The sequence below is a fragment of the Spermophilus citellus genome, assembly GCF_964194105.1.
Source record: "Spermophilus citellus genome assembly, chromosome: 15".
In the NCBI taxonomy this organism is placed as follows: domain Eukaryota; kingdom Metazoa; phylum Chordata; class Mammalia; order Rodentia; family Sciuridae; genus Spermophilus; species Spermophilus citellus.
In genome coordinates, this window is record NC_138195.1 from 71,466,525 (window position 1) to 71,486,873 (window position 20,349).

The following is a 20,349-nucleotide window of genomic DNA, read 5'->3' on the forward strand; positions in this document are numbered from 1 at the left end:
CCTAAAAAAATAAATAAGAGTTTTTTTTTTTTAATGTAAGATACATTTCAATATAGACATGTTTTAAACTCAAGAAAACAAAAAACTCCCAACAAAACCAAGTTTAAAACTATCAAAACTTCAGTGAAGCAACTTTAAGTCTATGTTAAAAAAATTTTTTCCTATGTCCATGTGTGCACAGGTGTGCTGGAGATTAAATTCAAAGCCTTGAACATGACAGCCAAGTGTGCTGACATTGAGCCAGAACTCCAGCACTAATGTCCATTTTTTTTTAACTAATGTCCATTTTAAAGGTACATCAGGTGCTCACTTCAGCAGCACATATACTAAAACTGAAACGATACAGAGAAGATTAGCATGGCCTCTCGCATGGATGACATGCAAATTTGTGAAGTGTCCCATATTTTTTTTTAAAAGAGAGGAGAGAGAGAGAGAGAGAGAGAGAGAGAGAGAGAGAGAGAGAGAGGGAGAGAATGAGAATTTTTTAATATTTATTTTTTTTAGTTCTCGGCGGACACAACATCTTTGTTGGTATGTGGTGCTGAGGATCGAACCTGGGCCAGACGCATGCCAGGCGAGCGCGCTACCGCTTGAGCCACATCCCCAGCTCTCTCTCTCTCTCTCTCTCTCTCTCTCTCTCTCTCTCTCCCCCCCCCACTCTCTCTTTAAAAAAAATTAAAAATAAATAAAATAAAAATAAAAGGGGCTGGGGATGTGGCTCAAGCGGTAGCGCGCTCGCCTAGCGTGCGTGCGGCCGGGGTTCGATCCTCAGCACCACATACCAACAAAGATGTTGTGTCCGCCGAGAATTAAAAAAATAAATAAATAAATATTAAAATTCTCTCTCTCTCTCTGTCCCCCTCTCTCTCACTCTCTCTTTAAAAAAAATAAATAAATAAATAAATAAAAATAAAAATAAAAAATAAAATAAAATAAAGGTACATCAGATGCTCCTTTGAGGTAGCAACACAAAAATCAGAAAGGGTTAAAAAGCAGAATCAAATCAAGGTAATGATAAACATGAAAGGCACAGACAGAAGTTTATTTAGGAAAGTAGATATACATTCAAGGGAGAATGGGGACAGCAACTACAAAAGAAAGATGCCTTTGGGATAAAGCAAGGACTAGGCATTCAAGGGAGAAAGTGGAATATCTCCAGAGGGAAAGAACCTTCAACAGCATTAATAGTGTTCTACTTTTTTAAGTTGAATGGTAAGTTCACATGTTTGTTTTATTATTATACTTTGCAACATGCTATTTATTACAGATTTTATAGCTTTTGTTTTGTTACTGGAATTGAAAACAGGGGCATTCTATCACTGAACAATATTGCCAGTTTTATTATGTTTTTAGAAGCTTTTTCTTGGCTCTGTCCATACCCCAGGATATTATTTTATTTATTTATTTTCTTACTTACTTACTTATTCATTCAGTACTGGAGTGTTTTAGTCAGCTTTTTCCCTGCTGTGACTAAAGGACCTGACCAGAACAATTGCAGAGGAGGAAAGTTTATTTGAGGGCTCATGGTGTCAAAGGTGTTGGTCCATAGAAGGCGGGCTACTTTCCTTGGGGCTCAAGGTGAGGCTGAACATCATAGCAGGAGAGTGTGGCAGAGGAAAGCAACTCAAACTGTAAGCAGGAAGCAGAGAGAATCTACTAGCCAGATACAAACATATACTCAAAGCCAATTCCCACCTCCTCCAGCCACACCCTACCACTTCAGTTACCACTCAGTTAATCCCTATCAGGGAATTAAATCACTGATTGGGTTAAGAATCTTACAACCGGGCTGGGGATGTGGCTCAAGCGGTAGAGCGCTCGCCTGGCATGCGTGCGGCCCGGGTTCGATCCTCAGCACCACATACCAACAAAGATGTTGTGTCCGCCGAGAACTAAAAAAAAATAAATATTAAAAAAAAAAATTCTCTCTCTCTCTCTCTCCTCTCTCCTCTCTCGCTCTCTCTTTAAAAAAAAAAAAAAAAAAAGAATCTTACAACCCAATCATTTCTCCACTGAACCTTCTTGCACTGTCTCATCCGTGAGCTTTTGGGGGACACCTCACATCCAAACCATAACACAGGGATTGAACTCAGGAGTGCTTAACCATTGAGCCACATCCCCAACCCTTTTAATTTTTTATTTTGAGACAGGATCTCACTTAGTTGCTTAGGACCTCACTAATTCACTGAAGTTGGCTCAAACTTGCAATCCTCCTGCCTCAGCCTCCCAAATTGCTGAGCTTACAGATATTTCATTTACTTATTTATTTTTAAATTTTGAAACAAGGTCTTGCTAAATTTCTAAGGCTTGAACTTGTGAGTTTCTGGGATTACAGCTGTGCCCTACTGTGCCCAGATTATACTATACAATTTATATTTATCTATTAAAAGTATCTTCTTATAAATATCAAGGGATAGATACATAATAAAGAAAAACATAATATGCTAGGTGGGGAACAGGTATAGAGCTGAGAAAAAGTTGCCTCTAAGAACATAATATGATCCTGTTAGCCAGAGAATGACACAATAGGTCAAGGATTAAGACCAGAAGAGAGCTAGGCCAATGAAGTTCACAGTGACCATTTTTCAAATTAACTCTTCATCATACCTAACCTTGCCCTTTATCATATTTAGTCTCCCTGTAACGCAGCCTGAGTTTAGAAACACTGAGACCACCCATATTGCAATTAATTTGCCCTAAATTTTGGCTTCTATTCTGCAGACAGTGAAGTGACCAGGACAAAGAGGGTTATATAATGATTGACAGCTAAAAATGAGTTCCAACACAGCCTCAATTCACTGAGTTACATCAAGCAAAGCTGAAAGTTCATTTTCTGGGTTACATTCATGCAATTTCTCTCTTCTATGTTTCCTTCAATATTTCAAGAGAAAGAAAGATGTTACCCATTTCCATAAAGAAACAACAGCCTCAGGAAATTCATATATAAGAGTCTTGTTATCCTTGCTTGCCAGGTCTCATTTGCCAAGTCTCAAGATTCAGCCACCTTGGCAGTTCTCAATGGACTATTCTATGTTAGGCATTTGTGATATGGAATATCTGCATCTATCTCACCGTGTGTGTAGCTCTCCTTTATTTGAGGGGGCGGGGTGTACTAGAGATTGACCCACCCCAGGGGTACTTAACCACTGAGCCACATGCTCAGCCATTTTTATTTTTTATTTTGAGACGAACTCTCACTATATTGCTTAGGGCCTTGTTAAATTCCTGAGGCAGGTTTTGAACTTGGGATCCTCCTGTCTCAGGCTCCCAAATCACTGAGATTACAGGCAAGAGCCACCATGCCCAGTAGCTCTCACTCTTGAAAGAGCACAATCATAACACATAAGAGAAAAAAGTCTAAATTTGCAAGGTATAAATCTCCAAGAGCTAATGCAAATATGTCTGAATATAACATGGCTCAGACTCACCAACCTGCTCTGGCAAGTCTTCATTTCCCATATTTGTCTTTTACTCTCCTACCTCTATCTACCAATGTTTCCTTCTCACTCCAAAAGCCCCTGAAACTGGTCCTCCCCTTCTATACCACTCTTGCTTTTCAGCTACATTCTAGATTCCCAAAACCCTCATACAAGCACCTGTTCAGTTCACTTTGCAAATAAAAGCCTTCAAAAGTATACTAAATGGGGCTGGGCTTATGGTTCAGTGGTACAGAGTTTGCCTAGCACGTGCATGGTGCTGGGTTCAATCCTCAGCACCACATAAAAATAAATAAAGGTATTGTGTCCAACTACAACTAAAAAAAAAAAAAAGTATACTAAATGCCTGCAAGAACCTTAAACCATCCATAAGGTATTAATCTCTTTTCACATAAAGTAAGATAGCAAAAATAATTATGTTTTAAAAATTGTGCCTCTACCATGAAAATGGCTTTTTTGATATCTGGGACTCTGAAGTTAGTCCACAGACCACAATTTAAGAACTCCAACCTTGTTCTGGGGACGTAGCTCAGTGATAAAGTGCTTTCCTAGCATGCATGAGGCCCTGAATTCAATCCCCACTACTATAAAAACAAAACAAAACAAAACAAAACAAATAATCTCTTAACTTTATTTACTAAGCAGTCAGTTCCTAAAATAGGATTTAAAGATCCATACAGGGAAGGTTTCAAAGGAAAAATAAAATATATGTCAATTTGTTAAGAGTGATTGATTTTGTTACGAAGACCTTAGAAGATAGAAAGATCTTCCATGTTCATGGAAAGGCAGAATTAATATTGCCCAAACGGCCATACTACCAAAAGCGCTATACAGATTTAATGCAATTCCTATTAAAATTCCAATGATGTTCTTCATAGAAATAGAAAAAAGCAGTCATAAAACTCATTTGGAAAAACCAGAGGTCCAGAATAGCCAAAGCAATCCTTCCTTAGCAAGAAAAGTGAAGCAGGAGGCATCACAATATCAGACCTTAAATTATACTATAGCACTATAGTAACAAAAACAGCATGGCATTTGCACCAAAACAGATATGAAGACCAATGGTACAGAACATAAAACAGAGATAAACCCACATAAATACAGTTATCCCATAGTAGACAAAGGTGCAATAAACATATACTGGAGAAAAGATAGCCTCTTCAACAAATGGTGCTGGGAAAACTAGAAATCCATACATAGCAAAATGAAATTAAACCCCTCTTACCTTACACAAATCTCAAAGTAAAATAGCAAGGACCTAGGCATTAGACCAGAGACCCTGAGCCTACTAGAAAAAAAAGTAGGCCCAATGCTCCATCACGTCTGCTTTGGAACCAAATTCCTCAACAAGACTTGTAAAGTGCAAGAAGTAAAATCAAGAATCAAAGCTGGGAGCACAGGCTCATGCCTCTAATCCCAGCAGCTCAGAAGTCTGAGGCAGGAGAATCACAAGTTCAAAGCTAGTCTCAACAATTTAGCAAGGCCCTAAGCAACTCAGTGAAACCCTGTCTCTATATAAAATACAAAAAAGGGCTGGGTATATGGTTCAGTGGTTGAGTGCCCCTGAGTTCAATCCCTAGTACCAAAAAAAAAAAAAAAACAAATGGGATGATACTAAAAAACTAAAAAGCTTTTTCACAGCAAAAGAAATAATAAAGAACATGAAAAGAGGGGCTGGGGTTGTGGCTCAGTGGTAGAGCACTTGCCTGGCATGTGTGAGGCACTGGGTTCAATCCCCAGCACTATATAAAAAAACAAATAAATATAGGATATAGGTATTGTGTCCATCTACAACATATGTATATCTCTGTGTGTGTGTATGTGTGTGTGTGTGTGTGTGTGTGTGAGAGAGAGAGGGAGAGAAAGAGAGAGAACATGAAGAGAGAGCCTACAGAATGGAAGAAAATCTTTGCCAACTGCACCTCAGATACAGCATTAATCTCCAGATATATAAGGAACTAAAAAAACTTAACACCAAAAAAAACAACCCAACCAATAAATGGGCAAAGGAACTTCACAGAAGAAATATGAATGATCAGCAAATAAATATATGAAAAAGTATTCAACATCTCTAGCAATTAGAGAAATTCAAATTAAAAACTACACTGAAATTTCATCTCATTCCAGTCAGAATGGCAATTATCAAGAATACAAGTAATGGGGCTGGGGAGATAGCTCAGTTGGTGGAGTGCTTCCTTGCCTCACATGCACAGGCCCTGGGTTCAATCCTCAGCACCACTGGAAAAAAAAAAAAAGAATACAAGTAACAATAAATGTTGGTGAGGATATGGGGACAAGAGTACACTCTCATACATTGCTGGTGGGACTGCAAATTGGTGCAACCCCTAGGGAAAGTTGTGTGGAGATTCCTCAGAAAACTTGAAATAGAACCACCCAGCTGACCTATTTATATTTGGGTTCATAACAAGACACATACATAACAGTTATATTTGGTATACACACACACGCACACAAAGGAGTGTCTTGGTATGTACCTAAAAGTCTTAAAATCAGCATACTACAGTGACATCAATGTTTATAGCAGTTCAAGTCACAATAGCTAAGCTACAGAATCAACGTAGGTGGCCTTCAACAGACGAATGAATAAAGAAAATATGGTACATATACACAATGGAATATTATTCAGCCATAAAGAAAAATGAAATTATGGCATTCGCTGGTAAATGGATGAAACTGGAGACTATCATGTTAAGTGAAATATGCCAATCCCGTAAAACCAAAGGCTGAATGTTCTCTCTTATATGTGGATGCTCACACACAATAAGGAGGTGTGAGGGAAGAATAGATGTTCTTTGGATTAGACAAAGAGGAATAAAAGGGGGACATAGAAATAGGAAAGACAGTAGAATAAATCGGACATAATTTTCCTATGTTCATATATGAATACATGACCAATGTAGCTCCACATCATGTACAACTACAAGAATGGGAAGTTATACTCCATGAATGTATGTCAAAATACACTCTACTGCCATGTATATCTAAAAAAAAAAAAAAAGGACTGATTGATTTTGGAAAACTTAGTTGAAAGCACTTTTACTTTCTAAATTAACTATTGCTACAAAGTTTTAATATTTAAAAAGTAAAACTTCAATTACTTTCTAATTAGACAAACAAATCCTTCTAAATGAAAGAAGCCACTGGATCAACCTGTAAAAAAAACGTTCATTAAAATGCTAGATATGGGGCTGGGGTTGTGACTCAGAGGTAGAGCGGAGGCCTAGCATGTGTCAGGCACTGGGTTCCATCCTCAGCATCACATAAAAATAAACAAAAGTTTTGTGTCCATCCACAACTAAAAAAAAAAAATAATAATTAAAAATAAATACAATAAAGTCATTCTGTTCATCCACAACTACAAAAAAAGAAAGAAAGAAAAGTTAGGTGTGGCACTCACTCCTGTAATCCCAGTAGCTTAGGAGGCTTAGCGAGGCCATAAGCAACTCAGTGAGACTCTGACTCTAAAATACAAAAAAGGGCTAGGGATGTGGCTCAGTGTTTAAGCACCCATGGGTTCAATCCTAGCTAGGTGTGGCAGGCATGGTGGCATGCACCTATACTCAGGAGGATCACAAGTTAGGGGCAAGCCTCTGCAATTTAGCAAAGCCCTGAACAACTGAATAAGACCCTGTCTCAAAGTGAAAAATTAAAAGGCTTGGGGATACAGCTCAGTGGTAAAGAGCCCCTAGCTTTGATTCCGAGTACCAAAAAAAAAGGAGAAAAAATGCTAGCTCAGTGCTGGGGGTGTAGCTTAGTGGTCAAATTCTTGCCTAGTATGCAAGAAATGCAAGAGGCCTTGGGTTCCCTTCCCAGCACCAGACTGAGGTGGGGCGGACAGTGGGTAGTTCAATGTTACAATAGAATAAAAGGCCTATTTCCTAGAAATGTTAAAACTGGGATAAATTGTACTTATATATAGTACCTAGAGTAGTCAATTCATATAGACAGAAAGCAGAATGGAGATTTCCAGAGACTCAGGGATAAGGAGAATGGGGTCTTAGTGTTTAATAGGTACACGGATTCAGTTTTAAAAGAGTTCTGGAAATGGATAGTGATGATGGTTGCACAGGAACATAAATGCTCTTAATGCCTAACTGTACACTTAAAAATGGTACACACCTATAGCCCTAGCACACAGGATGCTGTGGGAGCATCCCCTGAGACCAGGAGTTCAAAACCAACCTAGGCAACATGGTGAGACCCCATCTCAAATTTTAAAAGGTTACAAGGGTAAATTTTATGTATGTAAAGAAAAAACACTAAATAGGAAAAAAAAAACTGGCATATATATTGGATAGAATTTGTTAAGTCTCAAATTCATTCCGACTCTAAGCTCAAGTAGTCTGCTAAGCTACAGGGAATTAAAAGGCCATAGCAAAATCATAAGCAAAGAAAGAATGGGAAGTCAAACAGATAAAAACTCAAAAACTTTTCCAACAATCCTCTCCCACTCTGCATTTCTAGGGTGAGTGTTGACACTTCTATTTTAAGTGTTAAGGAAACAGTCCCTCTGAATCTCACCTCTTCCTACTCTGCACAACAGTCCTCTAATTCTCACAAGCTGATACTTTCAGTTCTTGTCCTCAAAAGGGAATTCCCTGAAGCATGTTAATCCCCCCAACTTCCCACACAGAAGAGTGCATCTACTTACCAAGATTTGCTAAGACAGTTGCTAGTTTTTATAGAGACCAAATTTTTTCCTGTTCTATTTGTTAAAACTTCCCTTCAGTTTCAGGTTTTCCCAACATCACCTATTTCCACCTTGCTGTGAGAAATCACTGTTTTCCAGAAATCACAACCATCACCCTGAACAGGAGGCCCCAATGGTTCATCTTGTCAAAACCTCAAAATATTAATGCTGCTCATTGATTCTAGCTGTCTGCCACACCTCCTGCTTCCTGTGCCCCCAAAGTAGCATACCTTACCTTTGGTGTCCTGCATGACAATTGAGCTATACTTTAGGAAGGTTATCAGCAGATTACTGGTCTGTACATCTGCATCCAGTGGGAGTTCCACAGAACTTATAACTGGAATAGAACACATAAAATGCACTTAGCCCATAACATATTCCATCTAACACTCTACCCACATAGCCAATTTGCCAGCAGGCAAGAAAATGACTAAATATACTTTTCCTGCAACAGAAGGAGAACCAAGTACTTACCATAAAACTTGTATTTACTCTTCCTAGGTCTCTAGAGCCGTACCTACTCCCCAGATTAAGCCCAATAACCTCTCCTATATACAGTCAGTCTCCAGGAATAGTACTTTTCTCCCAAAATCCTAAGAAGAGCTGATTCTACTTCCAGCCCCACATAACCCTAAAGGGTTCAGAGTCCTTCTTAAAAGCACTGTAATTTCTACCTAAAGGAAAGATAAGTATTAAGTATAAATGAGCTTTGCTTTGATGAGTCTCTTGCTTAAAATAAATGAAGATTCCTTCCAAATAAGGAGAAATTTTGCTCAATTTTGAGAACAAGCCTTTAGACTGGAAGTATGCAACACAAAAGGGGGGAAATAACAGGCAAAACTACATCAAAATTCTATCCCATAATTCTTGCCCCATGAAAGGGAACCTGAAAAAAATAGCAGACTGAAAATAGGTAGATATAACTGATTAGTACAACCTAGGAACTGTTTCATATATCCAGCTGCTGTATCTGTTTTGTTTTCCTTTTTTGGTATCAGGGATTGAACCCAGGGATGCTTAACTACTGAGCCACATTCCCACCCCTTTTTTTTATTTTGAGACAGGATCTCACTATGTGTTTAGAACCCCATTAAATTGTTGAAACTGGCCTCAAACTTGCCATCCTCCTGACTCAGCCTCCCAAGTCAATGGGATTACATGCATGTGCCACTATGCCCAGCTATCCAGCTGTCATTTCTTTTTTTTTTTTTTTATTGTTGGTCGTTCAAAACATTACATAGTTCTTAATATATCATATTTCACAGTTTGATTCAAGTGGGTTATGAACTCCCATTTTTTACCCCGTATACAGATTGCTGTATCACATCAGTTACACTTCCATTGATTTACATATTGCCATTCTAGTGTCTGATGTATTCTGCTGTCTATCCTATTCTCTACTATCCCCCCTCCCCTCCCCTCCCCTCCCCTCCCCATTTCTCTCTCTACCCCCTCTACTGTAAATCATTTCTTCCACTTGTATTATTCTTCTCTTACCCCTCATTTCCTCTTATATGTAATTTTGTAAAACCCTGAGGATCACCTTCCATTTCCATACGATTTCCCTTCTCACTCCCTTTCCCTCCCACCTCTCATCCCTGTTTAATGTTAATCTTCTTCTCAAGCTCTTCGTCCCTACCCTGTCCTTGATTACTCCCCTTATATCAAAGCAGTCATTTGGCATTTGTTTTTTAAGGATTGGCTAGCTTCACTTAGCATAATCTCCAGCTGTCATTTCTGAAAAAGCCTCACATATACACTGAATCACAGTTCTGATGAACAATGAGGGGCCAGACCAGGACTGACCCACATAGGACAGTCTTAAGGTAGACTTCCAAGATTCTACAACTTCAAATTAGAATTAGTCAACTTGTTAAGTGCTTTCACACTAAGATATAATATAAAAACAAAAGGAGTCTCATGATGGCTCACATAAGCTGGAGAATCTATAGCTTTGTACTATATCTTCAGCCATGAACACTCAGCTGAGTTTAGGATATCATTTATAATATGTATTCATAACTATAATGGATCCCACTGGAGTTATTACAACGTATATAGAAAACATTTATTAACAATGGGAAACATTTGCATATTATGGATACATAATACACAACAAGCACAGCAAAAAGCCTTATGAGAGGAAATTGGTATGCCTAACCCTTAGCTGTTTTCCCATAGTTCACCCCCAAAAAAATTACAAAAAGATAAATATATTTTTATGTTGAAATACTAAAAGGTCTTAATTCATGTTATAAGTTAATGACCTGAGACTGTCATTTTAAACCACAGCTTATTTTTGAAGCTCAGAGCCCATAATCATTCCTTTATCCAATACAAACAGGAATCTAAATAGTAAGTGGGACTTTTTTTTCTGGTTCACACACAGCAATAACTGGAAAACTATCTTATATAATATGTAGAAATATAGAAGTATATGTATTTTTAGTTTACCAGAAAGTCCTCTCATGCCAAGGCGGAGTTGTCAAATGTCAAGTCTGAACTGAGAACAAATGTAACTGCTAAACTGCTGGCTTTTAAAAATAATGGCTCCAGTGACATACCTTTAAATATAACTGGGCTACTGAGCAGCACTATAATTAAAAACCAAAAATTTTTAAAATAAGGTTATAATACTTAGGACCCCTGCAGAAAGGAAATGAGTTAGGAGAGCAAAACAAGAACAAACAGAACAGACAGAATAAAATTCCTCACAAATTAAAATCTCCTTCCTAAGGAAGTACCATTCCTTTGATCTTTGGCTTCATAATTCTTCCCAGCAGATTTTTGTCAAGAGTGAAAGTCATCTCAAAGTGGGCTGACTTGATCTTCCCACTAGAAAAATAAAAGCTCACTAGTTGTAGGTAAGCAAGCACAAATCCTGCCATTGCATAATCAAGTGTGTGGGTGGAAGTGTTCACAATGAACAGTTTGAAAGGCAGTTCTCTGAAAGTATCCAAATCCCAACATTACATGGAACTGAGGTGTGTGTGTGTGTGTGTGTGTGTGTGTGTGTGTGTGGTTTTTGATATCCATGGTAACCAGGCAGGCTTCATCCTTAAAGAGAAAGTACATTATTTTCATTGGCTTATTCAGTGACCTGAATAAACAGATAAATAGGCAATCCTCACTACTTGCTTCTTCTCATTAAGATATTTTAGAATTTGGCTATAAAGTTGAAACAGATCCCATTTGCTATCACAGACCTGAATATCAATGGCACCTCCCTGCCTTACTCCTGTACTACTTATATCATCTTAAAACACTACTGGCACAAATTCAATATGTAGCTCAGTGAGAGATTGCTTACTTAGTATGCATGAAGCCCTGGGTTTGATCCCCAGCACCCCACCAAAAATAAAGTTAAAGAAGAAAAAGCACAATAAAGGAGGTCATTTCACAACCAAACAGGAGGGAAATAGAAAAAAAAGAATAAAAAGTGGATTTCCTGTACTTCTTTACACAAAATTAGGTCAACATTTGAGATATAACATCAATATAAATGTAGATTATTTTTAGGTTAAAGAATTCCATCGAACACACTAAGCCTACAATGGAATGAATTCAGGTAAGACAAAGATATCTGGGCAAAGGTCATAATTTATTTTTCCTAATTTATTTTAATGGATCCATAATAACATAAAAATCATACATACTTATGGGGTACAATATACTTTGATACATACATTGTGTAATATTTAAATTAAGTTACACATATCTAGCTCCTCAACCATACCTTTTTCTTAGGTTGTTATCTTTTTCTTATGTTATAAAGTAAAAATTTATTTTCTTGTTTTTAGGGGAAGAAGTCTTAAATATCTACCAAACTCCCAAATGTAATACACTTAAATCCTGGTCATTTCCATCTCTGAGTGGCCAGCAGACACTTAACAGTGAGCAAATCGCAGGTTCACTACCTCATTAGTTTGTTCAACAATTATGTACTAAGCTATAACCATGCTAGGACTATGTTTGGGCAAACTAGACACAGTCCCTGCCCTGATTACATATTTTAGTTCTTAGTTTCTACTCTCACAAACCTTTACTCTCAATAAACTGCTTCATTTCTCTGGCCTCAATTCCTTCCTTATCTGTCAAATGGTTGGATGACATAACACTACTATTTTACATTTATTTTAGTATATATTCATATAGTAGTACATTGCATAAAATATATAACTCTTACAAGTACCTGAGAATTTAGCAGAACAGGCAATACTGAACCCTGAGGTCCCTTTCAGAGCTGGCATTTCATTATTCCTGTCAATTCCCTGACAAGGACAAGCTAGAGTTACAGTGCTTCTTACTCAAAGAAAAAGCACTTGGCTATCTTTTCCAACGTTTTGGAACTGCAGAAGTACTGAAAGGAATATTATATGCAAATTTCTTTTTTTATTTTTATCTTGTTATGATGCCTTACCTGGTCTTGAACTCCTGGATTTAAGTATTCTCCTGCCTTAGCCTCCCTGGTAGGAATACAAGTGCATACCACTGTGCCCAGCTTACATTAATTTCTTACTGAACGAATTAACTACTGTGTTCCTTGTTTTACAGCTATGCTCACCCTGAAAGATCTAAGATCATATTAATCAATAACATAAAGGAGGTGATGGGCTCACCATCAGAGGAGGGTGGCGTGGTCCCAAGTGGTGTGACTGGGGTTGTTGGGGCAGGACTGACAGGGGTTGTCACCAAGCCCATTTCTGGATGACTCTGAAAGAAGACACAGATTGGTAAGAAAATAGAAATAGAGTTCTTCCTGAAAGTTCAATGAGGAGGGACTTCTACATTTAGTTCCAATGAATGACTGACTAATAAGAAACTCTGTGGGCCAGGTTTCTTTAAGCAACTATGTTCCTATTACATAAGTTTTTCTGCAGAACCATACAAATAAAAAATCTGGAGTAAACAAATTATTCAGGTGAATTCACTTGAAAGAGGGCATTTGCAGTTCTATCCAGACCGGAGAAGGGACTACTCTCATTGGATCAACCTAATATACACCTACAGACTGTTCTAATGACCATAAAATTGACTAATAGATATAAGTAAACAAAGGAGTACTAGATACCACAAAAAGAGCTATGCCATTAGGAGCTTTCCTGACCCACAAGAAATAAAAGTGTATTGGGTGCAGAGGCAGAGAGACATAGGAAGACATCAAGTAAAAACTAAAACAGATGACTTTTCTGTTTGACTTTCCTCAGCCATCCCTGCCACATCAACTCTTAAGAAGTAAGCTGAGTGGTGGCTCTTTTTAATCGTCCTTCTCTTCTCCACTAACTTTACCAGTCTATTACCTTCAATATCTCTTCGTTTAAAATTAGTCATAGAATTTATTTTTTTTAAAGAGAGAGAGAGAGAGAGGAGAGAGGGGAGAGAGAGAGAGAGAGAGAGAGAGAGAGAGAGAGAGAATTTTAATATTTTTTTTTTTCTTTTTAGTTTTTGGCGGACACAACATCTTTGTATGTGGTGCTGAGGATCGAACCCGGGCGGCACAGCATGCCAGGCGAGCGCGCTACTGCTTGAGCCACATCCCCAGCCCCTAGTCATAGAATTTAGAGAGCAGACAAGAAATAATGAGAATGGTAGATAAAATCTCTTATGGTATGTCATGAAAACTAATAAGCATCCTCCAAATCAGAGCCCAAACATGAGCATACTACTTTTAAAACATGACTTTATTTATTTTTTTTAGTTAAAACTCAAATCAGGGCTGGGGATGTGGCTCAAGCGGCAGCGCGCTCGCCTGGCATGCGTGCAGCCAGGGTTCGATCCTCAGCACCACATCCAAAGATGTTGTGTCTGCCGAAAACTAAAAAATAAATAAATATTAAAAAAATATATAAATTTAAAAAAAAAAACTCAAATCAGCAGTTGGCTATGGTAGTACAAGCCTATAATCCCAGAAACTCTGGAGGCTGAGGCAAGAGGATGGCAAGTTTGAGGCCAGCCTGAATGACTTAGTGAGATTCTGTCTCAAAATAAAATAAAAAGGGATGGGGATGTAGCTCAGTGGGATAGTGGCCCAGGGTTCTATCCTCAGTACTGGGGCGGGGGGGGACCTCAAACAGTAGATTCCATACACATCTTGAGAAAAAAAACACAAGCAAAGTTTTCTTTAATAGAAACCTAAAGTGGATGCATTAGTATAATCCCAGCTACTTGGAACACTGAGGCAGGAGGATTACAAATTCAGGGCTAGTCTAGACAACTTAAAAAGGGTTGGGGATGTAGTTTATGGTAGAGTGCCCATATGTGAGATCCTAAAGTAGGAAGGAAGGAGGAAAAGAAAGGAAAGAAAGAAAGAAACCCACATATATATTTTAAAGAGTCTGGCTAGAAGATAAAAACACTTTTTATCAATTTTTTAACATAGCTTTCATGAACTTGAGTTCTCAGCCTATTTTAGTATCCTTCTGTCCCAACCACTGAGGATATCACTTAGGCACAGTAAAGAGGTAGCTTGCTCCTTACCACTTACCAATGCAAAGTAGAGTTTAAACAGATATACCAGGTAGCCTTATTAATGAAATGAATCTGTATGAAATTCAGGGGAAAAAAGGAATTGGGATATTTAAAGTAACCAACCTGAGCTAATACTGTGATGAAGTTTCGATTTAAATGAACAGCTTCATAAAGTGCCAGAAGAATGGCCTCATTGGTTCTAAAGAAAAAGAGAACAAATTGGAGTAGGCTCTTAAAGTGGAGAAGTTAAAATATTATACCCATCAAGACAAGATTTCACCATAGTTCTCTATTACCAATCCCTTTGAGTTTCAAATGTTCCCTTTTACTTTCCTTTTGGGAATATGCAAAAGTGTACAGGTAAAAACCCTAATTCCCATGACCATTTCTATTTTTTTAAATTTTTTTAGCTGTAGATGGACACAATACCTTTATTTTACTTATTTACTTAATTTTATGTGGTGCTGAGGATAAAACCAGTGCCTCACAAGTGCTAGGCAAGCGCTTTATGACAGAGCTACACCCCCAGTCTGACCATTTCTTATTCTAGTTCATTCACTACCTTCCCTCTTGCTTTTCTACCCCAACAGTTAAATCCTTAACTACCTCAGATACCCAGCCCCTTTTCCTTTAATTCCAGAGAGAAATGAGAATAGTTTTTCAGTTTGGGAAGCTCTATACATATAAGACCAAAGCAGATATTTCCAAGGGTCCATTACTTAAAACCCAGCCAGAGCCATGCATAGTGGCATATGCTGTAATCCCAGCAAATTGATGGTTGAGGCAAGAGGCTTGCAAGTTCAAGACCAGCCTCAGCAACTTAGTGACAGCCTATCTCAAAATAAAAAAGGGCAAGGGATATGGCTCAGCAGTTAAGCACATTTGGGTTCATTCCCCAGAATCAAAAAATAAAAATAAATAGAAAAATAAAACCCAATCTCGGGCTGGGGATGTGGCTCAAGCGGTAGCACGCTCGCCTGGCATGCGTGCGGCCCGGGTTCGATCCTCAGCACCACATACAAACAAAGATGTTGTGTCCGCTGATAACTAAAAAATAAATATTAAAATTCTCTCTCTCTCCCCCTCTCTCACTCTCTCTTAAAAAAAAAAAAAACCCAATCTCAACTAAGGAGGCTAAGACAGGAGGTTCAACAAATTCGAGATCATCCTGAGCAATTTAGCGAGGATGATCCTTTCTCAAAAAAAAGGGCTGGGGAACCAGGCACAGTGGCACATGCCTGCAATCCCAGCAGCTCAGGAGGCTGAGGCAGGAAGATCAAGAGTTCAAAGCCAGCCTCAGCAACAGAAAGGTGCTAAGCAACTCAGTGAGACCCTATCTCTATATAAAATACAAAATAGGGCTGGGGATGTGACTCAGTGGTCAAGTGCCCCTGAGTTCAATCCCTGGTACACCCCCACACACAAAAAAAGGGGGAAATAGCTATAACTATTTAGCTACAGTACTTAGCATGCACAACATCCCTGGGTTCAATTCCAGCATCAAAACCAAGCAGAAAGCAAAAAAAGAGACATTAGATAAACCACCCAAAAAAAGTTTGAAAAAGATTAGTAAGAGGTAACCTTTTCCACTCTCATAACCAGCAAGATAGCCTACACTAAAATTCAAGTCACTGCACAAGAATGTCAAGACACTTACTGTACTGAGATTTTCTCATGGGCATCTGCTATGAACATGCTGCCCACCTGTGGAAGAAAAGGAGAATTGCAGACTTTATACAGTAGGATGCAAGAAAAAGTTATGTGCCTAGGAAGCCTTTAAATTAGTGTAAAATCAAATTCTTTCCAGCAGGAAAAGACTTAGAACTTTGGATCATCAGCCACACACACAACACCAGTTCACTTTGAAGATCTCAAAAGATTTATAAGTAATAAATGAAGAGAATCCAACTGAATCAGATTGTCTCAAAGGACTTTTTTAAAAATCCCAGTATTTATATATATGTAGTCCTTCTTTCTTCCAGTGTGTAATTTAGCCACTGTCAACTAAAAAGACATACAATTCCTTATCACTCTGCATCTTTCCTATAAGTTGCTTATTTGCAATCACAAACTAACCCATAAAGAATGTCAAGGAAGCCAGGCACGGTAGCACACCCCTGTAATCCCAGCAGCTCAGAAGGCTGAGGCAGGAGGATCACAAGTTCAAACCAGGCTCACCAAAAGCGAAGCACTAAGCAATTCAGAGAGACCCTGTGTCAAAATATTAAATAAAACAGGCTGGGGATGTGGCTCAATAACCAAGTGCTCCTGAGTTCAATCCCTGGTACCCCCCACCCAAAAAAAGAAAATGTCAAAGAAAGCATGCTGATTACATCCAACTAGATATTTAGGGGATATATGCATTTCAGGAAAGAACTGTGTGAGATCCATGCTTATCCTTCAGATCACAAAAATCTTAGTTTGTAACAGCAGGCAAATAGGTAAAAGGCATAAATTGCCTCTCATATGTGTGATTTCAGAGGCATGTAGAAGATGCTCACCCCCTAAAAATGCCACAAAACTTTTTCTCCTTGACTAAAAGTTGAAGATCCCTGTGAGCAACATAATTAGATCTAATTTGTATAATCAAACACCAATACAAAACTCATACTTCTCTTGCCTCTGAGAGATTTCACTCATTCATGCCTCAGAGTTTAGCAGGTTCTTTCCTGAGAGCAGGCTCTGAGAAGAAAGATGGGAAGACACTGGGGGAAAAAATTGCATCTTTGTGTGGGAGGAGATAGGGCAACTGTTTCTTGCAATAAACTAAGTAACAATCTTGCTCTAGAGCTGATTACTTGGATACTAATGCCTAAGAAGACAGACTTTGTGAATCTGCCTAAATTCTAGAACCTCCTAGATTTCTCTCTTAAAAATTAGCCCCATATTATCTGATCCAAAATGCCAATGCTTCCAAAGTTATGAAACCTTACTCTGGAGTATTGCAAGCTAGACCAATATCTTTTCCTAAACCTTGGACCTCTCTGCCCAGACCCTAACTAAGCCTTTAGAGGAGTAGCTCACATCCACTATACTGTGACCCTTTGACCACAGTTCCAGCTATTAGGGATCACATGGCCACAGGAGACTATAAAAGAGCATTTGGGGTGGGGGGTAGGGAGGACTCAGATCTAAACTCTCCTATTTTTTTAAAACTTTTTTAGATGTTGATAGACCTTTATTTTATTCATTTATTTATATGTGGTTCTGAGAATCCAGTCCACTGCCTCACACATGCTAGGCAAGTGCTCTATCACTGAGCCACAACCCCAGCCCCTAAACTCTCCTATTCTTTGTTCCAAGGGTCAGTCTGCAATCAGGGTCAACACTTACAAAAGCAAAAGTCTTCCTATGCACCTTTTCTTCAGCAATCAATTAATTAGGAAAAAATGAATCCAAGAAGAGTCAAAGCTCCCCTCTCCCCATCTTATCTAGTTTTGGAACTCAATAACAGAGACAAAGTTCCAAATAAAATCTGCTCTGAGTAGCCTCTCTCATGCCATGATGATGGCCCTTCATCATTCTATCACCTCAAACATCTGAATATCTGATGCCAGATTTACCTAACCCTGCATTTCTGAGCAGGAGAAAAAAATAAGTAGGACTTACCATATTTGTTAAAGCAGAGAAAAAGCCACTCTGGTGTTCTTCTTCCTTGTCTTTATACTGTCTAAACAAAAAAAGAACTAAATTCAACTTTAGGATTACTTATGAAATACATCTTTGTCCTCAACATTCTAGATAATCAGGGCAGAGCTCTCTGAATTCTCTAACTTCAGAAGACCAAAGCATTATGACAATGCCACTGCAGTTCCCCCACAAGCTAGAGGCACCCATCTGTTCCTGAAGTAGTGTGTACCAAAATGCCTGGCTACTTTGGGAGAGACTTAGAAAGCAAGCTGGAAAAGTGTGAAACTGCTCTAACATATGGCTGATCCAGTTATTTCCCAAACAGACTATTACTTGAAAAGTGTAACAGTGAAATTACTTCAAGGCTGTAACAGTGAAAATCTTGTTTGTTTCTGAAGGAAAAGGAGGAAAACCAGAGAGCTAAAACATGTGGAGATGGGACAGATTTGAAATCCTGACACCAACTGTGTGTAAGGAAAGTCTGGAAAGAAGCAAGAAAAATCCTTCATGGCCTTTGCAGGGATTAGAGATATTTCAGGTTTTCAATCGTGGAATACCATATCCTTCCCCTATGCACAGCTAGAGGAAAAACAAATATCAATGAAGAGAGCCCCCAGAGTAAAGAGGGACACTGGGAAGGTGAGGGTGATCACTAGTAAAAAAGAAACATAGCTCAAACATGTGGTAGAGCACATGCTTAGCATGCATGAGGCCCTGAGTTCAATCTGCAGGAGAGAGGGAGGTGAGTGGGAGGGAAGTGAGATAGATCTGTCGAAGCTGATTTAACTCAATACACTTTCTACCTTTTATTTATTTAGGTACTGGGGATTGAACCCAAGGATACTTTACCAATAAGCTACAGTCCCAGTCCCTTTTTTTTTTTTTTTTTGGTAGTTGTAGATGGATACAATACCTTTATTTTATTAATTTATTTGTATGGTACTGAGGATTGAACCCAGGGCCTCACATGTACTAGGCAAGCACTCTACAACCCCAGTCCAGTCCCAGTCCTTTTTATTTTTTATATTGAGACAAGACTCCCTAAGTTGCTTGAGAGTCTTGCTAAGTTGCTAAGGCAGGTCTCATACTTCCTATCCTCCTGCCTAGCCTCCCAAGTCACTAAGTTTACAGGCATGCACCACCATGCCCAGTTTCCTTTATTTTTTTTTTTAAGAGTACAAAAAAGTGGTACGTCACAAACTTTTTTATATTAGAAAATAATATTTGTATGACACATGGGCTGAATGAAATAGACTGCTTAAAATGGGAAAACTAGTAAAAATGTTCTGCAAAAAAATACCCATAAACTGCAAAAGAATGTTCCTATTTGCTTTAACCAAAGATGGATACTAATCTGGTGGCTACTTTTATCCTGGTTTTAAAAACAACCCCTGCTCTGTGAGGTGTGGTGTTGCAAACCTATAATCCCAGCAACTCAGGAGGCTAAGGCAGGAGAGTTCAAGTTCAAGGCCAGTCTCAGCAAGGTCTTGTTAACAAGGCCCTAACCAACTTAGTGAGAACCCTGTCTCAAAATAAAAAATAAAAAAGGGCTGGGAAGGTAAAGTGGTAAAGCATACCTAGGTTCATCCCCAGTACCAAAAATTAAAAATAAATAAATAAATAAATAACAATGCCTGCTACTACCATCAAGCTGAGCTGGAGCAAACTGATTTTATACCTCTGAATACTCTTTTGGGATAGGTCCAGGGAATTTAACCTAAGAACTATAACAACCCTGTTCCCTACACAACTAATTCAAATAAAAATTGGACTTTTCCCTTCTGGAAAGATTGACTTACCTATTATACTCAGATAAAGCCTGAGCAATTACAAGCCCCATTCCCTGAAAGAGAAAAGATAGTTCAGATGAAATAAATGAGTAGCCTTTGTGGGTTGGTGGTGATGTTATGACTCAGCCATGAAAAACACTAAACCCCCATGGACCATGCCCATGAAGTTCTGTCTAAAAGTTGGCAACAATCACAGAAATTTTGAAAGGTACTATCAAACCAAGAGGGAAAAAACTCTTTGGAAATATTTTTTCTTATCTAATTAATGTTCTTAGATACAATTTAAAATAAAGTAATGTTCCCAGATACAATT

At 38.4% G+C, this 20,349-nt stretch overlaps 1 protein-coding gene across 1 annotated transcript in view; it reads right to left on the reverse strand.

Annotated features, from left to right (window-relative positions):
• Positions 1-20,349, reverse strand: part of ARMH3 (armadillo like helical domain containing 3) — a 194,564-nt gene that overhangs the window by 136,376 nt on the left and 37,839 nt on the right. Inside the window, exons 10-15 of the mRNA XM_081268320.1 lie at positions 20,046-20,089; positions 18,226-18,286; positions 16,274-16,320; positions 14,740-14,815; positions 12,768-12,861; positions 8,384-8,485 (exon numbers count right to left, since the gene is read on the reverse strand). Coding sequence (XP_081124446.1) covers positions 8,384-8,485; positions 12,768-12,861; positions 14,740-14,815; positions 16,274-16,320; positions 18,226-18,286; positions 20,046-20,089 — 424 coding nt within the window. The remainder of the gene's footprint in view (positions 1-8,383; positions 8,486-12,767; positions 12,862-14,739; positions 14,816-16,273; positions 16,321-18,225; positions 18,287-20,045; positions 20,090-20,349) is intronic.